The sequence below is a fragment of the Larimichthys crocea genome, chromosome XVIII (genome assembly GCF_000972845.2).
Source record: "Larimichthys crocea isolate SSNF chromosome XVIII, L_crocea_2.0, whole genome shotgun sequence".
Taxonomy (NCBI): domain Eukaryota; kingdom Metazoa; phylum Chordata; class Actinopteri; family Sciaenidae; genus Larimichthys; species Larimichthys crocea.
Genome location: NC_040028.1, coordinates 19,711,559 through 19,739,541, shown reverse-complemented (window position 1 = coordinate 19,739,541; position 27,983 = coordinate 19,711,559). Strand labels below are relative to the sequence as shown.

General features: G+C 43.1%; 2 protein-coding genes and 1 long non-coding RNA gene across 4 annotated transcripts; 1 reads left to right on the top strand and 2 right to left on the bottom strand.

Moving 5' to 3' along the window:
* The first annotated feature begins 15 nt into the window (after window positions 1-15).
* Window positions 16-4,724, top strand: LOC113748133 (uncharacterized). Its single transcript, XR_003464146.1, has 3 exons — window positions 16-448; window positions 1,628-1,749; window positions 1,839-4,724. It is a non-coding gene; the product is annotated as an uncharacterized LOC113748133 (long non-coding RNA).
* Window positions 3,533-14,674, bottom strand: tspan7 (tetraspanin 7). The gene is made up of 8 exons (XM_010755285.3): window positions 14,432-14,674; window positions 8,061-8,249; window positions 7,683-7,757; window positions 7,497-7,592; window positions 6,880-7,035; window positions 6,577-6,660; window positions 6,118-6,203; window positions 3,533-4,864 (listed from the first exon to the last, which is right to left on the bottom strand). The coding sequence occupies exons 1-7, from the start codon at window positions 14,657-14,659 to the stop codon at window positions 6,135-6,137; spliced, it is 897 nt and encodes a 298-aa protein (XP_010753587.3). The 5' UTR covers window positions 14,660-14,674; the 3' UTR covers window positions 3,533-4,864; window positions 6,118-6,134.
* Window positions 14,675-16,602: 1,928 nt separating this feature from the next.
* katnal1 (katanin p60 subunit A-like 1) lies at window positions 16,603-27,341 on the bottom strand. Of its 2 annotated transcripts, none has more exons than XM_010755283.3 (12): window positions 27,205-27,341; window positions 26,380-26,553; window positions 25,021-25,181; window positions 24,399-24,567; window positions 24,188-24,315; window positions 23,981-24,086; window positions 20,565-20,723; window positions 20,346-20,472; window positions 20,136-20,270; window positions 19,925-20,051; window positions 18,898-19,086; window positions 16,603-16,655 (listed from the first exon to the last, which is right to left on the bottom strand). In XM_010755283.3, the coding sequence occupies exons 1-12, from the start codon at window positions 27,208-27,210 to the stop codon at window positions 16,637-16,639; spliced, it is 1,500 nt and encodes a 499-aa protein (XP_010753585.2). In that variant the 5' UTR covers window positions 27,211-27,341; the 3' UTR covers window positions 16,603-16,636. The 2 variants fall into 2 exon arrangements, with proteins under 2 accessions (XP_010753585.2, XP_027146641.1); XM_027290840.1 differs by lacking the exon at window positions 27,205-27,341 and adding an exon at window positions 27,094-27,198.
* Window positions 27,342-27,983: the final 642 nt, after the last annotated feature.

Genomic DNA, 27,983 nt, shown 5'->3' with positions numbered 1-27,983 from the left:
AACTGTAGATCTGAGGGGGAGGGAACAAGGAAACACCTGAGCAGAGAGGAGCTGGCTGTGTTTGAGAGCAGGAAGAAGAGGGAGGGCTTATCAAGAGCTGAGTCATTCCAGGAAGAGGAGCTTGTAAATGATCTGTAGAGTTCATACACTTTGATCGCTGTGAAGAAAATAGTTCATGTTAAAGTTTCACCTGGAAATGAGTCCAAAAGAAACCAGAAGACTTTTCTAAAACACGGCTGATCTGAAGGTGAAATAAAGGTAAATCCTCCAGTCAGTGACAATCATCAGCCCAACAACCACTAATAAAGGCAATCATTTCATCTTCTTCATCTTCAGTGATGAAATCCTCGACTGTCTGTAAAAGGTGAGCTGTCAGAGACGAGGACTACAAACACAGGAGCATCACCAGCTGCCATTTTGTCACCTTTGTTCTTTTCTTTGGAAACCAGTGAGTTCAAATGTATTACACACGTTTACTGTAAATATTATACAGCATGTAAAGAAGTTCAAGTTTGTACAACCACAAACCTATACAGCAACAAGACTGGCTCCAGAAGTGAGTCAGTCTCCATAAGTCCCCATGTCCAAATGTCCAACTTCACAGCAGAAATAAACATGTTTACAGCCTGGTACAAAAAACAGTTTTGGTCTCTGTAGCTAATTTCCCCGTTCATGACAACTGTACTGAGGGTGAATTTATATACAACTCACCTGTTCACATTATATTAAGGCTTAAAGTTATGCAGGATTAAGAGCGTGGACGCTTTGTCTATTCTTTATAAGATATCAGTATTTCATCTTTTTAGAAATATCACAGTTATCATCAACACAGCTGCATTGTGATGATGCATTGTTATCGACAACTCAAGGTCGTCTGGCTGAGTTTTGCTTTGAAAGGAAATATACATTTATTTTATATATGTATAATTTTGTGCATATGGTGCTCCGTTCATAGACAAACCCAGTAATCGACTTTGTGATGTAAATTTCGATTGTACCACGCGACGTTCAGCTCCACAGCGTGCTCATTCTTACAGTCAGATGAAGTCCGCCCACTCACATCTCTCCTTAACATTTGACCTGACCTCTTCGAGCTGTAATCCTGCAGCTACAAATATGACTTATGTTAAATAATATGATCATTTTAAAACAATGAAAGTAATAAAACAGCTAATAAATCAATAAAATATCTCAGAAACTGACCAATACATCGACCCTTTGTAGTATCGTAGTAACTCTCCTAGTCTGACAGTTTTGTTGCCACACTTTGTTGACTTACATGTAATGTAATGTGATGATTCACTCTGTTATTGCACTACCTCTGCTAATGCTGTGATAGTTTTTATCTCCATTTGTAGGTCTATTTCTTATCTTTATATAAAAAATGTCTTTCTGTTTTTGCTTTTAAACAGTTTTCTATTTGTAAAGATCTCAGGTTTAGTTTCTTCTTTGCACATATTTAACTTCTTTGCACAGGTTTAATTTGAAATGCAGATTCAACTTTAACACATGTTTACTATAGTATAGGTTAGTTTTGACTCTGGCTGGAGGCTGGGTGTGTGAGTGATTGTGTGTGTGTGTGTCTTGGTGTATTTTCATTTGTCCTTTCCCCCCATGTTTCCTGGAGCTGGTGGGCGTGGCCTCAGCTCACTGATTATGGCACACCTGCACCCCATCAAGCACCTGACTCCCATCCTGCAATCACCGCTGCCCAGCTCTCCAGTCCTCGTTGGATTGTTTGTGTACTCAGTACGTTTCGCACCAGCCTCTGACATTTGGTTGCTCGTCCTAGTCTGTATTCATGTGAACTTATTCTCCCTACTCTGTTTTGCCCTCAGGAAGTTTTGTCCTGTTTTCCTTGGATCACCCGTACACCCTGCAAGTCAGCGCCGACACCTGGATCCAACTCCGTCCTGCTCTGCCAGTCCCCCACTGCTCATCCACAATGGAACCCAAACCCAGCCTCGATCTCACCCCCACTCTCTGTTCGGTATATTCTGATTGTTTCGGCAAATAAACCATTGTTACTTCCTCATCAGCTACATCTGCTTTTCTAAGCCTGACAAGTTTTAATGCACAATTACTGTATGTTTACTGTGTTTCATGCTGCTACTGGATGCAACATATTTAAAATGTACAGAGCTGCAAAATGAACAAACGTGAAACAAAGCAGTTATTCTGTATATTTATTGATAATAAGACCACTGATGGTGACTTAGTCAATAGTAGACAGCAGGGTGCAGTTCTTTTTGAGTGTCTGGTGACCCCATGTGTAAGCAGGATGGTATTACAATTTAGTATTTACAAGGACAATATCAGTTTGAAGGGGAGGGGGAAGGAAAAACGGGTTTCATACATTCACTAAATAAATGTACAGCTTTAAAAGCAAATAGGGTTTGAGAAGCCACAACCAAATACTGACCAAAACAGGATCCACGAAATCTAGATGATCTCTCTCTCTCTCACACACACACACACCTTGTCATACAAGGAAAATACACAATCAAAAGGTTTAAGGAGTCACACACACAAGGCAGGAGAGATCACTTAGTGAAACTGTAAACTTAATGCCAAACCGAACCATGATAATAATAATAATCATAAATATACAGCTAAATTGAAACAGCTACATGTTTGCACGTTACTCTCAACAGAACATTGGCCACAATTATTTTTTTCAGTGCAATTGTTTACCTATAAACTATCAAACAAATACCGATTAACAGCACAAAGTGCGGAATCAAAACGGTGACTCGACGTTTATACCGGTTAGCATATTATAATGAGAAACATTACATCATATAAATTACATTTCCAATAAATATCTACAGATGATGACGATGATGTTCATGGCGTGTTGATGCACTACATAGAATACTGTAAATACTAGATTAACACTGTTGGAGCCCTGCGCATGTCGATCATTTCACACTTTTCTCACTCGTTCTTAACCCGGATTATTTAATACGACCCGTGCAGGCTGTAAATCGTTGAGTTTGTTGCACCTGTAGCCACATCTGACAGGTACGCCTCTACATCGCTGCAACAAGGTGAGATATTTAACCGACAGAGGTCAGCGAAAACGAGATTTTTTAGCAGCTGCTTAGTCGGTCTTTAAAGCTAAATTGTAAAATTGAATTGCTTACTTTGAGAAAGACAAAATCTGACACATTACTAAGGTGCCGGTCTGCTTCAAACGAACACACCTTTCATCAGATTTGTTGGGCAGATCGGTCAGGTGTGTTGATTTAAACCTCCATTCCGACTTCTGTCACTTTTAGGGTACATTCAGACAGGATCGGGCGCGGCGTGGTGGCGTGTGGGTAACGTAACCGCTGTGAAACAATCAGGAAATAACTTTTTATTTAGCTGATTAACGACTTTATCGATGCCAGCGCTCGCTCACTCTCATTCACTGTCTGTGTCTCTCAACCCGTGCTGACGCAAAGCAAATTAAACTTGTTCGTGTCTCTATTTTGTGGCCTAAATTGCGAGCTAGACTAGATTTAGAAGCTGGTTCATGGAATAAAAGTCATAACACAACGGAGTTTCGACAGTCTCAGGAGAGAGACTATCTTCAGAGACATTTCAGGCCGACTGTGGAGGTTTCACCGGACACCCCCCGTGGCCAAAATGCACTACCCCCACTCAGATAAATGGAAAAACCTGCAGCGCCGCATCCTGTCTGGATGCACCCTCAATCTGACCACCAGGTGCAACGCGATGAATGCCTTTGCGGAGAGGCTTTCATATGATTCATTGCATGTTTTTTCTGCAAGGTTTTCAAGCCGGGTCTCACCATGCATTGACCTTTGAGGGGGCGGGGGGTGAGGACAAGAGTGCAACAACACTGAGGAAGCTATTTCTGCCTGTTAGCTGTGTTTCATCTTCCTTCAACTGCTCCAAACAATGAGGAAGTCTCTCAGACAGTCAATGGTGTAAGTTCGTCTTTTGAATAAACACAGTGTGAACTTATTGTCCCGATAGCGACCAAGATGACGTTAGAAAGCACTGTGTGGTGTGCGTTCATCTACTTTGTGGCAGATTTGTTCCACCTCAATTGTTTATTTTGCTCATGTTAGCGTCATTTTAAGCATGTAAAGTAGAGCAAAGTGGAGGGTTTACTGGGGGAAGATTCCCATTTCGAATCCGAACTGATGATGAGTTACAATTTTAAGATGTAATGTATCTCATAATTTGCTATTTTAGTTAAATGATCTGGTCAAAAAAACACCATGCCTCGTCTACAGGTACAAATTCTCCCTTTTCTCTCCGTTGTCAGTTTCCCTATGTTTCATATAAACTTAAAATATTATCCTCGGTACACGTAATCAGTTCACAAAATGTCACAACCATAGGAATATACAATGGTGAGCGATAGCAAAGTCAAATGCAAAACTAAACCTATCTATTAAAGTATTACTTTCAAGCTTTAGTAATGTCATTCTGTACAAAGATGTGCAGTGGTCCTCTGATGACGGTCGGTGAAGCATGCTGCAACAGACTGAGAAGCCGAGTTGCACCCAATCACCTATCTGAGACCAAGACTGCTGTCAACTCCCGACAAGTCTGGTTTTAACCCGCCCGTTGAAGGTCGTAGGCTGTAGTGATCCGAGATATGTGCCAATGAGCAACTTCTACATCAAGCAGCGGTGTGATGTGACGTGTGGTATAGAACGTTTTGATGCAACAGCAGTGAGTCAAGGAATGGTGCTTTACAATAAGATACATTAAGATATTACATTAAGATCACAGGCAGAGAGACGGAGGGAGGTAAATTCCAATACGGACGTGTGATAGTGTTTTGGGAATTTACTCTTGTCGTGTGTCGAGGCTCTTTGTCTTTTTTCTTCTCTTCATCTCCCTAAAAAAGACAAAAAAAAGAAAATTGTGTTTGGATTGAGCACGCAGTAACAGTTTTAACAGACAACATCACGTTTAACCAATTTCAGCTCCCCTCCGTCGGCTCCCGGTGCGTTTTAGGATTGATTTTGTGATTTTACTGATCACTTTTAAAGCCTGTCACCAGCATGCTAACCCCGTACAGGCCAGTTCGCCTTAGATCCGCGGGTCACTTCTAAACTGTTCCAAGGTCGAGGCTCAAAACTAGAAGTGACCTCGCCTTCTCCATCGGGACCCCTCGACTTTGGACTGACCTGTCTGAGGAGACGAGGCTGGCTGATTCAGTGAACTTGTTTCATCTCTTGATCTTTTAAAAGTAAAAAACATCATGGGTCTGGTTACTTGTTTGTATGTACTGTATGCTTGCGTATATACGAATGTCTGAATATGAATATTTGATTTAATATTATATATATATATATATAATGTATTTAATTTGGAGTGGATATTTGCTTTTGTTTGTCTTTTTGCTTGTAACGCAAACTTAAAGAGTTTTTTCTGCTGAAAGGCTAAAAAACAAAAACAATATGCTGAAAGGCGCAAAAACTAAATGTATTTGTTAGATTAGATCAGGGGTCCCCAAACTTTTTTTGGTGCGGGCCACATCAACTTACCTTTCAGTGAAGGGGGGTCAGTCTATAACTGGAAATGATATCAGTCCCACCAGGATTTCGTGGCCTTTTTGAAATAGTTGCGGCCTAAAATCCCTGATGTTGCATGAGGTTTTCAAAAAAATTGCGGTGAAAGTTGCTTTTTAAATTTTTGTTGTGATTTTGTTGCGGGAGGAAGTGAAAGTTGCAATAAGTTACGATTCAACAGTCGCGGAGAGGGTGCAGCGAGCACTAAGTCCACGGCCCCGGGAAGCGGCAGGTCCGGGCAGGAGGGCACTGTAAAGCTCACAGCCAGAGCCGTGACCCACCTTCGCCCCCAAGTCTTTCCAAACCGACCCAGAGCCGGTCGCGGCGCACCGCCGCGGAGGAAATGCGACCGGCGGAGGCCAGCCAGTTTTGAAAAATAGGCCATGTTTAGAGGGATTGTTTGGGATCATTAAGTGGGCCACTCCAATTGTTTAGGCGGGCCGCATGTGGCCTGCGGGCCGTAGTTTGGAGACCCCTGGATTAGATTATACTTTATTCATCCCATGATGGGGAAATTCTCCTATTTGTTGCTAATATAGATTATTTTTCTGTGTGCGTATATTTAAACATCTCTCACCTGCCACGTCACATCAGCTAGACCATCTCATATTGATTGGCTGTGATGATCCTGGACAGACAGCAGGCCAGCAACATGCCAATCAGCTGAAAGACAGACGGACAGACCAAATGTTTAGATTCTCAAAATCAAGACATCGATCCTGTTCAAAGCTTCGTCACATGTGCTCGTTTAGAAGAAGAAGAAGAAGAAAGAGTCTGTGCATTTCGCAGGAACACGATCGTCTATCGTCACAGCAGACATGTTGACTTGAAAACACAGGCGTTATTAACAACATTAACGATGGCTCTGTTTTGTTCTTGTGACCGTGTAACAGTGACCCAGCATGCACAATAACAGGGCTTCAGCCCATGTTTTAATTTATTATTTAAACCACCAAAAAGGCCTCATTCTCTGCAGCATCCAGAGGTAAAGGGAATATAATGTGGTCACCTGCAAACCTTTTTTTAAAACTCTTACCTGTGAGAAAGCGATCCCGAATGTCACTCCTGCGATAATGGCCATGTTGGTCTCCATGAACGAGGTGACCAGCTCATAGCAGCCCTGAAACACAGGGGGCAGGTTAGTTCGCAGAGGGTTCAGGGACCTGTTATATGTGCAAATTAGGGGCAAGATGGATATCTGGGAGATTATCTGTTGCGGTTAGTGCGTGAAAGAGGGAGGTGGTTTTGAAAAGGTGAGTGAGAACCTGTCCAGTTTTTATAAAACCACATGAAGATCCTCGCAGCAGCAACAGTCAAGAAGTTGGAAGATGCAACTGACCTGGTGGTAGACCTTGCTCGGGGCTAGAGTTGTATTGCGGAGGTCTTCTGGGTTGCAGTCAGAGGAGTTAACGCAGCAGCTGGCAGGGATGCCATTGGATGGGTAATACACACTGCCAAACCAGCTGGTGTAGTTATACACGCCACAGCAACGCAGCTAGAAATGCAGATAGCAGATAAGGATTAAACATGAGTCAAAATAATCCAAAAAATAGAGTCTGTTATGAAATAGAGTCTGGGTTCTTTTCTGTTTGGCACCTGGATGGTTTTTTAGCAAACACTGGAGTAAAGAGTGCATTTAGTGGGGCCTATTTTCAGCTGGAGTTTGAATACATACTGAGAATTCATGGTGCGTCTATGGGAATGACTCAGAATGAACTACAGTGCCCTTGTTCATGGTAATAAAAGAACACAGCTGGACAACACTGCAGCTCCGTGCACAGACAAATAAACTATATAAGGCTTTGGTTACACAGGAATCGCTTCCTGTTTTTGGTCTTTTTTTTTTATAGGATTTGCTGACAATAATAAAATAAAAATGCTAACCACAACCTTTTGCATTCAAGGTTTCGGTTTGCTCCATTAGCTGCTGGATGATTTCACGTCACGTGGACTCACCTTGTGCTGCAAGTTATCGACGGCGCGGCTCGCCTCGTCCTCGGCGTTGTAGTTCAGGACTGCGTCGGTGTACGTCCTGTGGAAGGTCCCCTTTATCTGCGACATGCAAACACGCGTCAAGAGCATGTGAGTGCTTTACGCAGCTTAAAAAAAAAACTCAGTTAAATGTCTGTTTTGCATGCTCACCTCATGGCGAAACACAAATCCAGAGATCCCGGCCACTAACTCAGCGAGGAAGACGAGCGACAGAAACATGGCATACTACGGAGAGAGGAGAGGGAGATTTGCATAGTTTGCATAAAAACCCTCTGCCTTAGACGTGTATCATTTGCCTACGTTTGCACACACACACACACACACTCAAGCGCACTCACTTGAGCACCATTAACCGAACAACGTGCCTTGCAGCATCTATTGGATTTCTGATCCCTCTCCACAGGATAGAGGTCAGCCATTATTCCCTTTATCATGTGACCTAAGGTTAATTAATCAGCATCCAACAACACTCTTCTCTCTCTCTTGCTGTAATATATTACTCCGCCCATTCCTCTACAGCTCTCTCACCAGCTTCAGCATCCATGGGCTTCCTCTGCAGGTCGCGAAGCATCCGAACAGGCCGAAGACGATGATGACGGTGCCGGTGCCAATGAGGACGTACGGGGCGTTGGTGGAGTTGTCGGCTATCAGAGAGATGTACGGGCCCAGCATCAACTTCCCCCATACTCCCACTGCCAGCAGGATGGCTCCTGTTATCTAGAGGGTGGGGAGGGGTTGGAGAGATGGATGTAGCAGAGAGAGAGAGAGAGAGAGCACAGGGGACAAAATGAAAGCAGGGAACAGGCCTTTATCTCTGCACCTCTGCGATATTACAATAGCAGCTTTTTAGCAGCGTGCCGAGGGGGGAGGAGGAGAAAGAGGATCAAGGTGGAACAAGAAAGGAGAGCAATTAGAGTAAGGAGGAGGAGACGAGAGACAGAAGACACAAATTTATCTGGAGTGTGGGATAGTGATCACCTGCTTTGTGAATATGCCTGCATTCACACAGAGAGAGAGGGAGGAAAAAAACACAGAGGAAAAGAAAGGGGACACGTCAAAGAAGCTCTTTGATCCGAGGCGAGACGCTTCCTCCTGTTGCGCCTCTCTTAGCATTTCAAATGAAGGCTGCGGATAAAAGAGCGTGTTGTACGAGGCAGCTGAAGCGCCGTGTGTCTCAGCTGGGTATGTCTTGCTGGCATCGGAAAGCGAGCGGGGTGTGGAACGGCTGCTGATGATCTGACTCCGGCGATGGCCAAGTCATCATACTACCCTCCATCCTCACCAAGAGGAGAGGCCACTCGTGCTCCTGCTGCCAGGCCCTCTGGCTTAGAGAGGGAGCAGTCTGTGCAAAATGTCTCCGAGCAACCCCGAAACCTCGAAAAACTGATGAGAACGAGCCAATATGACTGAAAACAGCAGTGGGAAGACTCGTTCCACCTCAGCAGTTCAACAACGTCCTGAGGCTTAATGTCACGTTACATAAAAATACAAAAAAATCTTTCTTTGCATACAGCTACGCTGCCATGTTCCCTCTCTGACTGAAGCTTAGATTAGTCTCTGCAGGTTAATGACCGTGTCAACATTTACACTTTGCCCCGTTGGCAGGGCATGTACAAACAATAGTTGGGCAACATTCCCACCTTTGATTGTTGCATTGTTCTGGATTTGGTTGCCGTTTAACCACCACAGGTATCAGGAGCCCTTTTAGACTTGATTGTTCTCGTGCAAACATCCACACACATGAATGTCTTTCTATATCAACACCATGACACGCGAGGACAATGAGTTAGTGCGGGTGTGATGATAAGAAGGGTTACGGCGAAAGTACACACAGAAGGTCAGAAAGCACGAGCTAAAACTATAGTTTGACGTTACTAGTTTAAGGTTTAAGGTTGTAACTAACAATTATTTTCATTATCGATCAATCCTTCGGTCTATAACTTGTCAAAAAATATTAAAAAATGCCCATCACAGTTTCCTAAAGCTCGATTTGACAAAGTTGAGAGTTAATAAAAACTAAGAAAGCCACTAAAAATTTTAATTTCTGCTTAAAGTCAGTGTAAAGTCAGAATAAATATGTGTTCTGAGTTAATCAGACCAAAGAAGAAAGTGTTATTAACCACCCAGCTAAATTGAAATGATTAAAAAGATGAATTCGTCTCTATCTCTCTGCTCAGGGTGGCCTCAGCGTGTCATCGAGCCGCCCTCGAGGACCGCCCACAAAAATCCTAAAAACTGGTGAAAAACTGTTTGAACCTCTAACTCCACATTTCAGTGATACATCGTTCAAAGTCTTTTCACGTGTTTTCAGCAACTATTGTCCAACATATTTAATGTGTTTGGAAAGAAATCTCAGAACTGCCTTTACACAGTCCTTAAAAACAACTTCAATAGCTGCACTGAATGTTGTTTTCTCACAGTAATGCTAATGTGTTCATCTCTTTGTCTTTATGGCTTAAACATGTAGCTGTTGGTCTCTGTTATATAAGCAAAACCTGTTGAAAAAAAAAAAGGTTATTATTGACAATTTGTGGGCAGTTAGATGCGAGATGATAAATCCTCAGTGGCATGACATTTGGTGGAGTAAAGAGCCACTAGATATTCTATTTAAAATCATCTCAAGAGTTCATATTTCCATATATTGTACAGTGTGTACGTATGTATCGATGGTCACATACTGAGACTGCATGATATCTAAATGAAGACGTGTTTTGAAAGGTGAAAAGCCAAAAAAAAAACCCCACCGGTCTCACACACAGAGACATTAAAGGGTCAGATACTGATGTATAAATAGTACGTGAAGATCTCTGAAAGGTCGTCAAATCCATGTCATCATATCACCCAACCAAACTTTGGAGTTTTCTTAATCTTATCTACAAAATGTCAGAAGATTGGTGTCAAATGTACGACCAACAATTCAGAAACTGAACATATTCAGTGTACTATCACGTGCAACAAAGAAAAGCATCAAATCGTCGCAGGAACCATCAAATTTGTGTTTTTTGGTGACAAAACAACTATAACAATTCCTTCATTATCAAAATAGTTGCTGATTCATTTCCTGTCAGTCGACTACAGGATTAATCGACTTGTCGTTGGTGGAAAGGATCCCGTCTTCCTGAAGGACGGCTGGCTGGCTGGCTGGCCGCTGATTTGATTCGTCATCTACTGTGGACTGTCATTTAAGATGTCAGTCCACAAGATGATGATGTACTCACGGTTTATATCGTTTATATCAGCAAAATGTCTGCCCACCCTAACAGCTGCCGCCGCATACAAATCAAGGATCATCTTGTCGATGCTAAAGTGTTCACTTTTAAAGCCAGCAGGGAAATCAAGTCCAAGGAACAGGGGCAAGTCATCTAGACTTCATGCCTGTTGCTGAATCCTAAACAGCTTCAGACCCCCTTTTCGCCTCCTCCTCCACCTCCTCCTCCTCTTTAGAGCAGAGTAAGCCCCCTCCCTGCACGTTTTGTTTGAAATTCAATGCCAGGCTGGCCAGTGCAGAGTTTAAAACAGGTCACCCCTCTTCCCTCCTCCTTCCCCAGCCTAATAAAGAAACAGAAGGTGCGATGACAAAATATGCTGGCGAGGACACCACGCGGACTCCGCCACCTGCTCCGCATTCAACCGTCCTGTGTGTGTGTGCGTGTGTTTGCGCGTGTAAAAGTATGGCGACGTAGCAATTCACACGAGACATTATTCGCCACGACAAGCTGGTGACAGTGAAATCAAGGGGCCCGACAACCGAGGTTAGCTCGCTCTCACATCGAACTCTGTGCCGGTGAACCTCTCGCCTGCTTCACCCTCGGGGGTTGAAGAGAGCCACCGAGCTGTGAGACTCTTCTGCATTTTAGACATCTGAAACCTGATGCTGTGGATGTAAGGGAGCGCTGCTAAGGCCCAATCCTGACTAAATATAAAAGTTCATATCCGTGGCACCGGGACATGTCTGCAGTGCTGAGAGACACACAGCACAGCTCTTCTTTTTTTAAGCCTTTAACATAAGGGCTGATTTCAGTTCTCTGTTTCCACCTCCTGCACCTCTTATTTAAGATATTTTCACTTCCTCCTGTCTGGAGTGAATGCAGGGGAAAGTTCTTCAGATCCTAAACACATTTTGGACAGATACATTTCTTCCCTGGTTCCTTATATTTGGCTGCTATCAGAAATAAGCATATAACCCACAATAATGGTACACTAAGTTCTTCAAACCGCTTGTTAGTGGGTCACACAGTATTGTGGTTACCGTATCTTGGCTAATAAGCGGCCTTTCGCACGTATGTTGGATCATATCTGAAAACCTGAATGGTAAACAAAGGCATATCCAAACCAAACAGGCAAGAAGAGATACTATTTCACCTCAATCTCAACCAAATTTATTTGGTTTGAGAGATGCTTCCTCAAACTCAAAGGACGCTTACTACAAAGAGCGTTGATTACAGTGAAAACATGCACAGTTATTGCTTTCTTAGCATTGTGAATGCAGCTTCTTATGAATTCAAATCAGAGCGAGGCTTTGCAGCTTAAGACCTCAGCAACAATCCTCCAGAGGTATTGATTCAAACCCTTTGGTATAATTTGAGGCTTTTGTGGTGCTGTGTTTTGTTTGAGTATAATTTTGCAGGGTGTGTCTAATGTTTTTGCTCCGCTATTGTACAGTATGTAAATGTGTTGGACAACATATGAAGTAGATCTGCACGCATCCATCTAACCCCAACTGGCTACAGGTGCAGGACACAAAGGAAGCAAAAAATGCTGTCGTCATAAAGATCTTGTATTATGCAATTCCCTAATTCTAAGTCAAGCTCTTGTTTTGCATCAATAAGCTTGCGAGATTTAGCCTTTGTGGACAAAATTGAGAAACACTGGCAGCTTTTCTGCCAATCATCTAGTCATTTATGAATGCCTCTATGGTCCAAGCTCCTCAATTGTGAGAATTTTGCTGCTTTTCCTTATTTATTTAGATATATTTGTCTGGTCTGACAAAAAAAAGACATGCATAGATGCAATTAAAACTATATTCTTAACTTGGCAGGGATTAGAGTATTTTCTTATCCACCTTGTATGTGTAGTCTCAGTTTAGGCAAGCTATATGGGCATGATACAAAGGATCCTTTATTTTAAGTAGATCTTTATGATTTATTTGATATATTTCTTATTTATGAGTATTTTCTTATCCATCTTGTGTATACGAGCTGCTGTAACAAGTGATTATCTTATTATACAAAGGTACCACATAGCACAGCCTAAAAATTCACTTTATATTCACTGTTTCCTGCCATACTACTCTATGTACTGTCTTATTTACGCTATATGGGTGTATATAGTGTATGTAACTTTTGATTTCAAGTATATCTTAGATTTCTTCTATATATTTCTTATTGTATTTCATTTATTGTTGCTGGTTTTATATGTTTAAGTCTCAGTTTGAGGCAAGATATATGTGCATTTTATATATGTATGACACAAAGGATCGTGGACGGGTGTATATAGTGTATGTAACTTTTTTAATCAAGTATATCTTAGATATTTTTCTATATATTTCTTATTTATGAGTTATTTTAATCCACCTTGTGCATATGAGCTGCTGTAACAAGTGAATTTCCCTGTTGTGGGCTCTCTTATCTTATCTTATTATACAAACCTAGCACAGCCTTGAAATTTGGAGCCAACATAGAAACAAATAAACAACTACATCCTGCAGTACTACTGTATTTTATTTATTTTTGTTGGTTTTATATGTTTAAGTCTCAGTTTGAGGTAAGATATATGTGCATTTTATATATGTATGACACAAAGGATCGTTGAAGGGTGTATATAGTGTATGTAACTTTTTATTTTAGGTATATCTTAGATTTCTTCTATATATTTCTTATTTATGAGTTTTTTTAATCCACCTTGTGCATATGAGCTGCTGTAACAAGTGAATTTCCCTGTTGTGGGATCTCTTATCTTATCTTATTATACAAACCTAGCACAGCCTTGAAATTTGGAGCCAACATAGAAACAAATAAACAACTACATCCTGCAGTACTACTGTATTTTATTTATTTTTGTTGGTTTTATATGTTTAAGTCTCAGTTTGAGGCAAGATATATGTGCATTTTATATATGTATGACACAAAGGATCGTTGAAGGGTGTATATAGTGTATGTAACTTTTTATTTTAGGTATATCTTAGATTTCTTCTATATATTTCTTATTGTTTTTGCTGGTTTTATATGTTTAAGTGTCAGTTTGAGGCAAGATATATGTGCATTTTATATGTGTATGACACAAAGGATCGTTGAAGGGTATATATAGTGTATGTAACTTTTTATTTTAGGTATATCTTAGATTTCTTCTATATATTTCTTATTGTATTTCATTTATTTTTGCTGGTTTTATATGTTTAAGTGTCAGTTTGGGGCACTTTTTAAACAGGTGCTCCTGCAGGAATCAATGGGTCCACTGGGGTACGGTAAACGGTGCAAGGTCCCTTTAACGATCTATAACAAACAAGGACCCCACGTTGTACAGTATATAAGAAAATGTGTTTTATTACAATAAACGGGCCTCATCATTCACGCAGGCCCCGCAAACGGACGCGAGTTAAATGGTTGCGGTGGTGCGTTAACGTCCTCCACCGCAGCGCTGTGTGACGCCCAGCAGCCTCAGTATATGTAACCTCAAACATTATATCACGGCTGCAAACGGCGACGCTATTATTAGAGGAAACACTGTCGAGCATCGGGCGGAAAACAAAAAGATTAAAACATGAATCCGTCGATGATGTCCAGCCCTTCATCACGCACATAAAAAAACAAAAACACGCACACACACACACGCACACACGGTGGATCGGGATTTTCTGCATGTTATTTCTCACATACATGACACAGAAAGGTTTTACATACCCAGAACACGAAGGAGTAAACGATGAGGAGCGTTTTAAGGCAGGTGATGACCGGTTTAGTTTCCATTATGGAGCTGTGTGATAATAACGGCAGGACGTTGGTGCTGGTGGAGGAGGAGGTGGAGGAGGTGGAGGGGGGGAGAAGAGAAAGCACTGTGTGTGTGTGTGTGTGTGTGTGTGTGTGTGTGTGTGTGTGATGCAGCCACGCAGCCTCACTGGAGCCACGCATCGAGAGCAGTTTACATCATGATAAAGTGTCAAATCATCAGTCTGTTGGTGGATCACTTATGTAATTAAAAAAAGGTTTGTGATACAGGTTTGTTATTATGCAACTAATAAATTTAAAATGAACAAAGAGTGGTGGAATAAATATGATTTAATTTTAATGTGTTTTATTCTTAAATACACACACTGACACGTTCATACTCATCGCCACAAGATTCAGTCATTCATTTTCTGCAGTCTAGTTTAACTTTATAGTTTTTAGTTATATTTCTTGTTTCTGTTACATATATATATAGTTTTTTGTTTGTATCTTTGCACAGGTTTAATAAATTAAATTCAAACTAAGACTCAATATAGCATTGTTAAATTACTCGATTACTTTTTCCTGTGCTATATTTAATGATATTTACTGTTATATTAGATTATACTTTATCCCACAACAGGGAAATTCACTACATACATACATACAGATATATACATGCATGATACTGTCCAACACACATATAGTGTGCATATATATATATATATAGTGTACATTACTTCTATCTGTGACTTAATGTAACTTTTTGTGTTAATTGCTGTTATATACAGTACATATTAGATATATATGTGCATTATACAAATGATCTGTATATTTCAAAGGCGTATATATGTATTTTATTTGCTATTTAACCCGACCTAACCCTCTGTGGGTCAATAAACACATTTGAAAACAAAGAGCCCCTCCAGACATCTTCTGTATTTATGTTTAATATATATAATTATATATATCTATATATATATATATATATATTTATATATATATATTATATATATATATATATATATATATATATATATATATAAAATCTACTGAAAAATTCAGAATACAGTCCAAGAGTTTAAGTGCTGGACATTCAATACAAATGCATAGTGGACAGTGGTGGAAGTATTCAGATCCTTTACTGAAGTAAGCAGCAGTATAATAAGTTAAATGTGATTAAAGTTCTCAGTTTGCAGCAGAACGGCTCCTGTGAGTGTGTTTTATATTTGATGATGATTAGTAATGCATTAAGATGTAAGCAGCATTTTTCCGTCGGGGCTGGTATTATATTTATACATTAGTAACATTGTAAGTATAGGCTGTGTCATCTGTAACCAGTAAGATGTCAGATAAATGTAGTGGTGTTAAAAGCAGCCGACTATATTCCCTCCCAGATGTTTTGCAGTAGAAGTATAAAGTACAGACCTTTAAATTGCACTCAAGTGCAAGTGTGTTTGAAGAAATTACTGTTGGACTACCTGTGATTTCACAAAATCAGGCCCTCATGTAGGTCAGCAATGAATCTGAGATCTAAGGTGAGCTTTCAGCGGATGAATGTGAAAACAGCTTTCTAACTGTGTCAAACTGCACGTAATGTACCACGTGTGTCATTGTGCACAGTGAAGGTCAAACAGACGAGTGAAGCAACACAAAGAAAAACACATTTTGAACAGTGAGATACGTGTAAAGAAAACACACGTAAATGGGCTCAAATGAATTTTAAATATTCTTAATTTGGTTGGGAACATCTTAATGGTATCTCTGCCACATGTAACTATAATGACACATTCTAAAAAGATCAGCTCAGTGTCACGTTTGTAGTCCTGGCTCATGAATCTTTGGTGGACCTAAGGCGGGCTGAATGAAGCCTGAACGAGCCATCTGTAACCACACCCACCTGTCAATCAAAGCGTCCACGCTCTGAATCCTGCATAACTTTAAGCCTTAATATAATGTGAACAGGTGAGTTGTATATAAATTCACCCTCAGTACAGTTGTCATGAACGAGAAAAATAGCTACAGACCAAAACTGTTTTTTGTACCAGGCTGTAAACATGTTTATTTCTGCTGTGAAGTTGGACATTTGAACATGGGGACTTATGGAGACTGACTCACTTCTGGAGCCAGCCTCAGGTGGACGACAAGAGGAACTGCAGTTTTTTGGCACGTACGTCGTCTTCACTTCACAGACTGAACACTGAATTTGAAAGGATGAAAGGAAGGGTCAACTCGGGTGTTACCAGTGAAGGTTTCCCCAGCCCCGAGGTGTCCATCCATGTTAAAAACACATCCATCACTACAGAGACTCGATTTGAGTACGTATGGCTTTACTGTGTTGTGTACAGCACCAACAACAACAACAACAGACCAGCGGATTGTCAGATTGTTGCTGTGCTGCAAATTCATCTGCTTATTATTAGGTAAATATTTAATCGCACTGAAGACAAAATCAGTGCTTTAAGAGGACACGTCTAACGGACGGAAGCCGTGTTACATGACGGGTGATGAATCATCACGCATGTTCTGCATTCGTCAGCCCAACAAAGACGGCGTGACAAAAAAGCCACCTGCAGCACAAACCGCTTCAGAGTCATCAAAAGACAAACAGTCAGCACACGGGAGGGAAGTAATGAGCAGGCAAAGACTTTTTCAAACGTCTGTCAACCTTGAAAAAAAAAAAGAAACAGACGACAAGAACAAAGACGCTCATGAGGACGAGGCACAGCCAGGATGATCCAACAGGCTGATGTACACGTGATGCCAATAAACATCTACACATCCTCCACTGCTACATCTAAAAAACACACGGAGCGAGTCACAGTTATGGTGTGCAGACACAGGTTTAATACATCAAAAAGATAATTCAACAGAAATTCAAGGTGAATTTTTTTTAAATTTAGTTTGCCCAGTTGTCATGGAGACGGATCTGTTGACGTACAAGCTTAGCGATGTCAAGATCTGCTGGGTTTAAAGTTAACCGAGTTCATTCTCAGCTTGGATGCCGACAGATCCATCTCTGTGACAACTGAGAAAAATTCAATCTGCCCATGCAGACGGCGCGACACGGAGACCTTGAAGGCGAGATACAAACTATTATTTCCAAGATTAAACACCTCGACAGACACAGTGGAATAATCCTGTCGAGATTTAATGTGCAATACGATTAACGGGATTTATAGTACAGCCGGCGTGACGCTTGCCACATATTACCATGAAGCCGCGGCACACAGACGGGAATGAAACGTCAAACCAACAGCAAAAACAATCGTCCACGGATTCTGGATCGAGTCTGTCACTAGTTCACAGTGTGTTCATCGTGCCGACTTATGTCTCCACCTGAAGCTCGCCGTGATGTGAATACTGAAGAGTCCGATGATCCTCCTCCAACACGACATATAACACATCCAGCTTCTTCTTTTTAAAAAAAAAAAGCTTCACTACATTCAAGAGAACTAAAAACCCAAGAAAACAAAAATATTAAAACGCAAAAAATATAATCAGTCGCTACATAACACAGACGCTGTGGTTCTTCAAGTGTGTTCAGTCAGTAGTAAGGAAATACATTAAAAGTGCTCAAACATAAAATGTTTTTAAGACGTCACAGATTTGTTCTCTAGTGTCATCCAACAGTGATTTGAACGCAGAACGTCTGAATGATCACCCCTTTAATCTGAGAGAATTTGTAGTTAACATATCGCATCATCGCGGCCCGATTTATATCTGAGTATTTGTGTTGTTATTCTGACAGCTGCCCTCAGGGTCTTCATGCTGTCAGGTGCAGCTCTGCTCTAACCTGTCTTAATCCCTCCTTATTTTTCTGCCTCAATGCAACGCTGCTCTGATTAACATATTCCCCCCTCTAATCTGTCGTAAAGCTTCTTATACTTTCTTCTGCTGTTTTCTGGCATCGGGGTGTGAAGCTCTGCGGCGTTAAAAAAAAAAAAAAGTCTTATTTTTACTTGTTTGTCAGATTGTTTTTGAAAGAAACGGGACAGGGGACATGCTTAAGATCGGCTCTGATGAACGATCGCCTGCTTGTAAGTAAAACTAGTGTGCGTTCCCTTTACATTAAAAGATCCCTGTGTGAGAGAAAACCTCCCCGTTTTTCTTCAGGTCTATTAATAAGTCAGTCGGCAGCTGGATGATTGATAGTCTGTACACGGAGAGTTGTGTTGAAGCAGCAGCGAGGGGAGAATATGTGAAAGGGCAGCGGTGAAGCCACTCAAAGTTCTCACCACGCTGTCTCAAAGGCACCAGTCTTCTGATGTGAACTCAAACCCCTGTAAGATCTTCATCCCTGATGTGGTTCACTCAGCTCTGTGACGCACATGCTCCCCGAGTCCCCCCTCTTCAAGGCTTTCGTAATTTTCAAAGCGGTGAGTCCTTTCAAGGTTCTGCTCCCTCTGGGGTCTAAAGACGGCACCGCTCTCTACACTGACCCGAACTCAGACATCCATCCTTCGTATTTTTCCAGGTCGGCGGCGGAGACGGACTTGGAGATCTTCTTGAGCGTGAGGGTGAAGTCCTCCATGGTCACGGGCATCTGCAGCTCGTCCTTGGACAGGGCTCGGATCTCCTCCGGGCTCAGGCCTTGGATTCGACGACGCATTGCCATCATGGAGGCGTCTCTGATGTGCATGTAAAGACAGGAGCAGAGGCGGTGTTAGCATTTCTGATACTTTGGATTCCATACATGGGCTGAAATCCTGCAGGGCATGTGTGAGGACAACACCTTTCCAAGGTGAATCGAACAATGCAAACTAGAGATAAGCAGAGAAAACCTGAGCAAAGTAATGCTGCTGCCATTTTCCAAGCAGAGCCGTGGTGGAAAGCAGCTTGTGTGTGAGTGTGCAGCCAAAACAACCCTGACTGTGTACGGAGAGACGGCTCCCAGGAAACCAGCAACCAAGGACAACACCAGTCAGAGAGAGACAAAGAGAAGGTAATTTATGGAGAATAAATAGAAAATAATCATCTTGTGTGCATCATCAGGAGGGGAGGGGGAGCTTTAGAGAAGCCAGAGAAACAAGTTTGAACTCGGCGCAGGAACCGTGAGATTTAGATTTCAATACGACGATGTCTCAGATATAGTAAGACCACGAGCTGACAGGGCTAAAGGAATAAAAGACAGACGCATAAAACTTTCCACACTTCCACCATTAGACGTGTCAGTGAGAAGAAGGCGTGTTTTTTTTTGCAGACTGTGTTGCATCAGCGAGGTTCTCCGACAGCACCAGAGCAGCTGTCATTACGTTAACGCACGACCGGGGCTATTTATAAAACATCAAGTCATCACGTGTAACTGTAAACCATCATCGGCCGCGAGAGAAGGACGAATCAGTGACTCATTCATAGCACTGAGATGATGACCAACAGGGAAATACGCATAGATCTGATCAATAGTTCATTTCAGAATACTAATCATGTTATTCTGCATCATAACTGTAATAAAACACACACACACACCTGCAGACGTTGGTGATGTCAGCTCCAGAGTAACCTTCTATTTTCTCTGCGATGAGGTCCAGGTCCACATCAGGAGCCACCTCCACCTCCCTCAGGTTGATCTTCAGAAGCTCAACACGACCCACGGCTACACAACACACACACACACATAAATCACACATGAGGTTCAGGATTGGTGTGTGCAGCCTTTAGTTGGACCTGATGAGGTCACCTGTGGGCAGCGCGATGTAGATCCGCTTCTCCAGCCGCCGTCGCAACGCCTCGTCGATGTCCCAGGGGAAGTTGGTGGCGGCGAGGACCATCACCATCTTAGAGGGGTCGTCGTTCTCCATAGCTCCCCCCACACCTGGTCACAAAACCAACATTAAGCTCGTGTTTACATGCGTACTTCTTCACCTCCCCAGTTCTACATCCCACTCACCGTCCATCTGAACCAGAAGTTCTGATTTGACCCTGCGGCTGGCTTCGTGTTCATCAGATGTTCCTCTTCTGCCACAGATGGAGTCGATCTCGTCGATGAAGATGGTTGTTGGTGCATAAAACCGAGCCTAGAAAAAAAAAAAAAGACAGTGTGAGACCTTTTCTCCGCCGAGTAACAGAATATTTAGATGTCAGTGTGGCGTTCTTGGATTCTGCTCACCATTTCGAACAACAGACGGACTAGTTTCTCTGACTCGCCCCTGTATTTGGACGTGAGGGTGGAGGAGGACACGTTGAAGAAAGTAGTCCCGCACTCTGTGGCCACAGCTTTGGCTAACATGGTCTTTCCTGTCCCAGGAGGGCCGACCATTAACACGCCCTGAGGCAAAAATAATACACACTGTTAGGACATGAATACATACGCGCCTACAGCATATATTCTCTCAGAGGGTGTTGGACTCTGCAAAGGTCGCCCCTTGTCTCCGATTCTTTAAGAAACTCAGGATTGCCACGGGCTCAGCCGGAAACGGTGGAATGCTCCCTCCGGGTTGGGAAGTGTGTTGCTGCCCCAAGCGAAGGAGTTAAAGTATCTCGGGGTCTTGTTCATCAGTGACGTGAAAATGGAGTGTGTGGGGCGGCGTTTAGCTCAGTTGGTAGAGCAGCCACCCCATGTGCGAAGGATCAGTCCTCGCTGCGGAAGCCCAGGGTTTGAATCTCACCTGTGGCTCTTTCCCGCATGTAATTCCTCGTCTCTCTTTCCCTGCATTCCTGTCAATCTTCAGCTGTCTCTGTCACAATAAAGCTTGAAAAGGCCAAAGAGATAGACTGGTGGGTTTGGTGCGGCGTCTGCAGTACTGCGGACGCTGTACTGGACCGTTATGGTTCAGAGGGAGCTGAGCTGGAAGGCAAAACTCTCGATCTACGTTCATGAGCTTTGGGTGGCCGGGCTCAGCCTTACAGATAGGGTGAGGAGCTCAGACATCCGGAGGGAGCTCGGAGTAGAGTCGCTACCCTTTTGCATCAAAAGAAGCCAGCTGAGGGGGTTCAGGGATCTGATTAGGATGCTTGTTCTGTGTTCTGGGCACGTCCAACTGGGAGGAGACCCCAGGACAGACCCAGAACCAGCTGGAGGAACTACATAGCCCATCTGGCCTGGGAGCTCCTCGGGATCCTCCAGGAGGAGCTGGAATGTGTTGCTGGGAAGAAGAACGTCTGGAGTGCCCTGCTAAACCTGCTGCCACCGCACCCGACCCCGGATAAGAGGAAGAAGATGGACGGATGGACCTACAGTATTTTCTAGTGACTCTCATCGACCGAGCTGGTACCATTCCACACGGTGTTGGGTACCGAGCCGCAGAGATGTTACCACTCTACCACCCTGTTTATTCTCCCAACTTATCTTGACTGAATGCATTTATTTGTTTCAGTCCCTCTCCAGTCAAAGATGTTTTTATTACAGTTCGAACTTCACCGTGCAGAATGATGCAATCCACACGGGCGATGTGGAAACTCGAAGCCTGCAGGTCTTTTTCGGCGAAGTCGGAGACATGTTATGATAGACGTGCGAAGATGATTCAACGGATGCAATTAAAAATAACGAGTTAATTCGCTGGCGGAGTCTTTTGAGGATGCTGGACGGCAGTGATTTCTCTGGTAATCTTCGGCATTAAAAGCCCTCAGTGTTTCAAATCTCAAATACATTAAATATGAATAAGAGTGTGAGCTTGCCGTCAGCGTGGAACTGCAATTATTGTGTATTTTTAGGAGTGAGCTGCTGCAAACTCTGTACGTCATTCCGATCCATTAGAGACAAACTGGTGAGGAAGTACAGCATTTAGATCCGCGGGGCTGATAAACAGGAGGCGAGTGCATCCGCTCCATGACAGTACTACAGATTACACACATGGCACAACTTGTACCCCGACATGGAGCAAGAGAGTATGTGTGTTCCCTCCAAAGTTCAAACAAGGCAACACTGAAGTATTCTGTCCGGATGTGCTGCAGAGAAGTGATGATGATCGTGTTTGCTGTTTAAGCTCTGATTCGTGCAACTCCAATGAGCTCATGCCAACAGAAACACTGATTCGCAGCTGTTCATTCGGTGAGTTTAATGTCAGAGCTGCACTTAATTAGAGGGATGAAACGAGACCGTGGGACTACAACACAACCATTGTAGACTCGGGAATCATCACACATTGTCAGCGCGGCGATGAAATCGGTTATTATTGGGCTTAACGGTGCATGTAAAAGAATTGTCTTCCACTAAACCGAACAGATACAGTTTGAGCTTGTCGCTTTCGTGTCATCGGTTACATACGGTTCTTTTAAATGTCGATACTATTAAACTAACTTTCCATGTCTGATGCAAATCTCTTCTGCTGCCGTCTGACGTTTCTGCATCTGGTTTGTGTACGCTGCTAAACAGATTACGTAAACCACAAAAGGAGCATCGTCTAGTCGCAGTCCTTACTGTCACGCGATGCATACGGCAAATAAAAGGATGGGGCAGACACATTTTTTTATTTAAAACACTGATGTGGGCCGGGTTGATCAGAATCTCAGCAGCAGCAGCAGGTCGGAGTGTAAAGTAATAATCACAAATCCAGCAGGGGAGGACTGAAAACTCAGAGCAGCACAGACCTGTGATGACACAAATAGCTTCAGCCGACGAGTCTTTTAAATGTCTTTTTGTCCTGTGACTAACTTATTAATCATTCTTTGTACTGCATTTCCAGTTATCTGAAGAGAGTCTAAGTGAAGCGTTCAATTATGCATTTATCAGACGCCGTGATGCCGGAGGAAACGATAACATATTGACCCCTCACATGGCCCGCCTGAGGGGGAAGAGTCCTCACATGATGGGAGTTCAGCCGAGGCTGGATACGGAAAGAAACGCCCTGACTGGTCATTCAGCTCAGTCACGCCCATGCTGAGAGGAAGCATGACCGTGCAGGCAAGGGAGAAATGTTAGTGACCGGCTGTTGTACCTGGTTCAAATACAGCTGTATGTACTATAACTTCGTGAAGACGGGGTGCACCAAGTTTTGTAGTTCTGTGAAAAGAAGAAAAGTTTGGAGTCTGAGAGAATGTTCGGGGTCAGCCTTGGTTGTCTGCGCTTCAGCGAGAACTGGACGTGAGATTTTACCTGTCAGTTTTAATATCTGTCAGCGGCAGTTTGCTAGCGAACGTTCTCGTCCTCGAGGGCTAGAGTTTTTACCGTGGCTTGGCAACACCTCAGCTGCTCTGGGACCAATGTCTCCTAGTAGACTTGCGGTCCCGCTTGGAGGGTACTGACGTATTAATCCAGATTTTAACTCCTGAATATCAAACATGTTGATGTCTGCGAGCAATTGGGGAGGACTGGATCGGTTACCAGATGATCTGAACCAGATTTCTCCTCCAGCTGTCAGGATGAATCGACCCAAAGCTCCCGTAGTCTGAGCTTTAGTTACAACTTAAGATAAATATTAAAATGTACACGTCCCTGAGCAGCTATGAGCGAGTATTTGTGCTGCATTCACCTGGTGTTGCAGCTGCAATGAGGTTTTGATTATTTATGAACTTTTCTGTGTAACACAGCCATCCTCGCCTTTGTAAAGAGGCATCAACAGAGTGTGTGTGTTTGTGCGTGTGTACCTTCCAGGGACGACGAATGCCCTTAAAGAAGTCAGGCATCCACATGGGCAGAACTACTGCTTCTCTCAGCAGCTTCTTTGCATCTTCCAGATCAGCAATGTCATCCCTACAGTTCATGCGGAGAACTCAGTCAGCAGTGCTAAGAAAAGACACGTCTCCAGCAGCAAAAAAAAATGTGTATGAAAGAATCTGTTTATGCTACCTTACCAGTGTACGTTAGGGTTACGAGACACGATGTCTCTCTCTAGTGAGTCCACCAGGTCGCTGTCGTATCCTGTGCCGTCAAACTTCTTCTGCTCTACGTCCCCTGGTGTGTCTCCGGCCGCCTTCTTTCCCTGATAAAGAAAGAAGAAGATAATAAAACCCAAACAGGGACAGATTTTAGGTTTCCCCGCTCAATCAGATGCTGTGGACTGACCTTATCGTCTTTGGCCTTCGTGCCTCGGGCGTCTTTGAATCCTGGACGGTCTGGTTTAGGGTTGGCCTGACCACGGCCTCCTGGCCCTGCCCCTCGATGCTGCAGCCCGGGCGACTCCTTCCTCTGCTGCTTCACCGCACTGCTGGGGCGCTTCACTGCGACGGGATTCCTGCAGAGACACAAACAGGCATAATACTTCACACACACCTGCAGACAGGAACATCAAAGATCATGTTCAATGGGGAAAATAGCGGTAATAACGCAGGGTGAAATTAACTTTAAACCAGCTCTGCTAGTTCTCTGGGGAGTTTGATCTCCCCTTCAAAGACGACAGTAAAAAAACAAAACACGGTGAGTCACATTGTTCTAGTGGAGATGAAACTGATTATGCAAATGAGCTCTTTGCACGGCATTTTTTTCTCTTCTGGGTAGCATCAATAATCAGTTCTCCCTGGATCACAGTCGGCACACTAAATAAATGCTACCTCCTGTTTTCACACTAATACCCGAACCAGATTTTATTGGTTCTAGCACACACATTAAAAACTTTGCAGGAAAAGCTCCGTGAAGTTTTATTGCGTGACGACGGACCCTGTATGGAGCACACAGAGGACACACTCACCTGTGCTCTGCAGGGGTGGGAGGGGGCCAAACTGCTGGATCCTCGGGTCTCTCCTCGGACTGAGGGGCGAGGACGTCAGCTGGCTTCTCTGACTTGAAACTCTCGAGCGTGCCCATGATGCCCTTCACCTGCTCGTACTCCTCGGTCAGCTCCTGCCTGACCTGGCCGCGAACAGAAGAGAGAGGAGAGCGCTGTAAAAGTGTGTCGACGTCTGTGGTGAAATGATGTAAGTAAAGGTGAAGTCCATCCATCCATCCATCTTCTGTATCCACTTATCCTCATCAGGGTCACGCGGGGCTGGAACCAATCCCAGCTGACTTAGGGTGAGTTCATTACAGGCCACACCTATGTGCAGGTTAGAGTCACTGCCTGTTAAGTGTATGTATGCTGAGTATTTCTTTGGACTGAGGGAGGAAGCCGGAGTATCCCGACACAGGGAGAACATGCAGACTCCACACGAAAGGCCACAGACGAGGTTCAAACCTTCTTCCTGTGAAGCAACAGTGCTAACCACTGCAGCACCTCAGGAAGACGGTTCCCGTTCTCCCCGAGTCTGTGTGGGTTCACTCCGGGAACTCCAGCTTCCCCCCACAGTCCCAAGACGTGCACTACCTGTCGGAGCCAGAACGTGTGTACATACAGTAGTTTGATTTGTTTGGATCACCTTATTTTTACCTGGGCTCTTGGTGGTGGGAGTTAGACACAGAGGGTCACATGTAGGCTCCAATATTTTCTGTCGACCGCCTCATCATTTAGTACGTCTCACTAATTATCTCATGTAGTTTTAGTTGTTATTCGATCGTTAATAATCGTTACTTTCTTTGCATTATATCACGTCATAGTAAGAGCCTACTCAGCCTCTTAGCTGCCTTTTTTTTTTTTAAGGGATAGTTTAATTCACTAATTCATCAATTAATTGGTGAATTGCCCGTGTCTGTTTGTCTGTATGCGCCCTGTGTTAAAACCCACCTCTTCTCATTGGCTTTTGACACCATGCAGAGTTGATTTTATGTGTATACATGCATATTTTTATTTAATTATGTATTTTATCTTGTGCGGGTAGTGCTTTTTATTTATTCTATTGTTTTTTTTTATCTTTCTATTGTCTACTTCATGTTTCTGTTGTGTTATTTATTGTGTTTTATCTTGTTGTGCAGCACTTTGGAAACCTTGTGTTTGCTCAAAAAATCGTGCTATAGAAATAAAGTGGACTGGACTGTGATGAACTGGTGACTTGTGTAAGGTGTAAGTCAGCTGGGATGGGCTGCTGATAAGGATATAATGGGTCTAATAGCTGAGATAAAAGGCAGAGGCTCCACCTGTGATGACGGTGTAACGCTCAGGTGGTTTATAACTCACCTGTTGCCATTTGACTTTGAGTGCGGGGTCTCTGAGGGACTGGCAGTGTCTGTGGATCTGCTGGATGACGCCCTGGTAGTACACCACAGAGGAGTCATAGTTCCCCAGCAGAGCGTACTCACGACCCTTCTTGGCGTTGTCACATATCTCTGCCAGATTCATGCTGAATAACAGCTACGTGAGGGGGGAACAAGGGAGCTAACGTTAACACGACACAGATTATACACCCGGTGTTTCGGCTTAACGAGCGACCGTGTTAATTGGAGACAAAGGCGGAAAGATACGTAGCCGTCTCAGTGTTTAATTTGTTTGTTATTAACGTTAAAAAACAGCTGCCACGTAGCCGCCTCGGTGTTTAATTTGTTTGGTTTTAACGTTAAAACGTTTTAAAAAATAATAAGTTTGACAGCGTTGTGTTTCAACGGCTCTTGTAACTACGGCAACCGCAGACGCATCCGGGCTCCGACTTAACACGGTCGCTCGTTAACCCGAAACACCTGCAAGAGCATGTCGGTCGTTTTACACCAGGTAAACGCCAGGGACTGTGATATTTTATTTTATTTTTAAATGAACGTGTTGATCACAGACAAGTGCAGCTGGCGGTAAAATCAGCCGACGGTTTAAATCAGCTCAACAGCCCCCGACGTTAGCATTGTTAGCTCCCCTGCTAGGCCACAGAAAGCAAACAAAAACGAATAAATAACGTAAACGTATGCTTAATCCTCCCGGTATGTGTTAAATATGCAAGTAGGCAACAGCAACAGACCGACAGCTTTACATTTCATTCTTCAGACGGCGTGTAAGAGGTGAAAATAGTCCACATACCCGCATTAAAGCGCTTGTTTTGAATCACAGGTTGGAGGAAAGTGTTACCATGGCCGCGGAGAGACGCCGCGTGAAGCATACAGACCGCGCTGCGTTCACGGGCAAGGGGAAAAATGACAACCCCACTACGTGATCGACGACACCAAAGAGAGCCAATCTCACTGTAACATTTGTTTTTTTATCGATCCAGGAGAAGGTTCTTCTCTCGGAATTGCATTATCAGTCGTGTTTATTGTTATACACCATTAACAGTCGTCTGCGTGTACTTTAAACTACAACGTTTGCTAGTTTACAGGATTCCTTTAACGTATCATCAGAGCTATAGCTATGCAACACTTGGCCACTAGTCGTCGCTAAACTGCAGTAATATATTATTATTATTAAGGAGATATAATATTCATGAGTAGGTTTTTATTCATGTATATTCTATTTTTTATATAGTTTTTGTATAGATGTTTATTATTAATAATAATAATACATTTTATTTTCGAAGGCGCCTTTCTGGCACCCAAGGACACCGTACAATAAGTGAGAGTAGACAGCAAATAACAGAAACAAACAAAAAGAACCATAAAAGTATATGAAATTACAAGAATACAACATTAAAAACAGGTTAAAATAGGACAATGCATTTGAATCAGATGGAAAAGGCTGTTGTAAACAGGTGGGTTTTGAGTGCGGACTTGAATTGTGAGAGTGAGTTGATGTTCCTTGTGACGGGGGGTAAAGAGGTCCAGAGCTGGGGAGCAGAGCGACTGAAAGATCTGCTCGCCATGGTG

Coding starts and splice junctions, on each gene's coding strand:
- tspan7 (XM_010755285.3), bottom strand. CDS start 14,659: ATGCGTGGCTCCAGTGAGGCTGCGTGGCTGCATCACACACACACACAC. Junction 6,661..6,879: donor CGAGCAAGGTCTACCACCAG/GTCAGTTGCATC, acceptor CCTGTGTTTCAG/GGCTGCTATGAGCTGGTCAC. Junction 6,204..6,576: donor TCGGGATCGCTTTCTCACAG/GTAAGAGTTTTA, acceptor TCTGTCTTTCAG/CTGATTGGCATGTTGCTGGC.
- katnal1 (XM_010755283.3), bottom strand. Junction 24,316..24,398: donor CGAAGGCCAAAGACGATAAG/GTCAGTCCACAG, acceptor TTTCTTTATCAG/GGAAAGAAGGCGGCCGGAGA. Junction 19,087..19,924: donor GACATCACCAACGTCTGCAG/GTGTGTGTGTGT, acceptor CATGCACATCAG/AGACGCCTCCATGATGGCAA.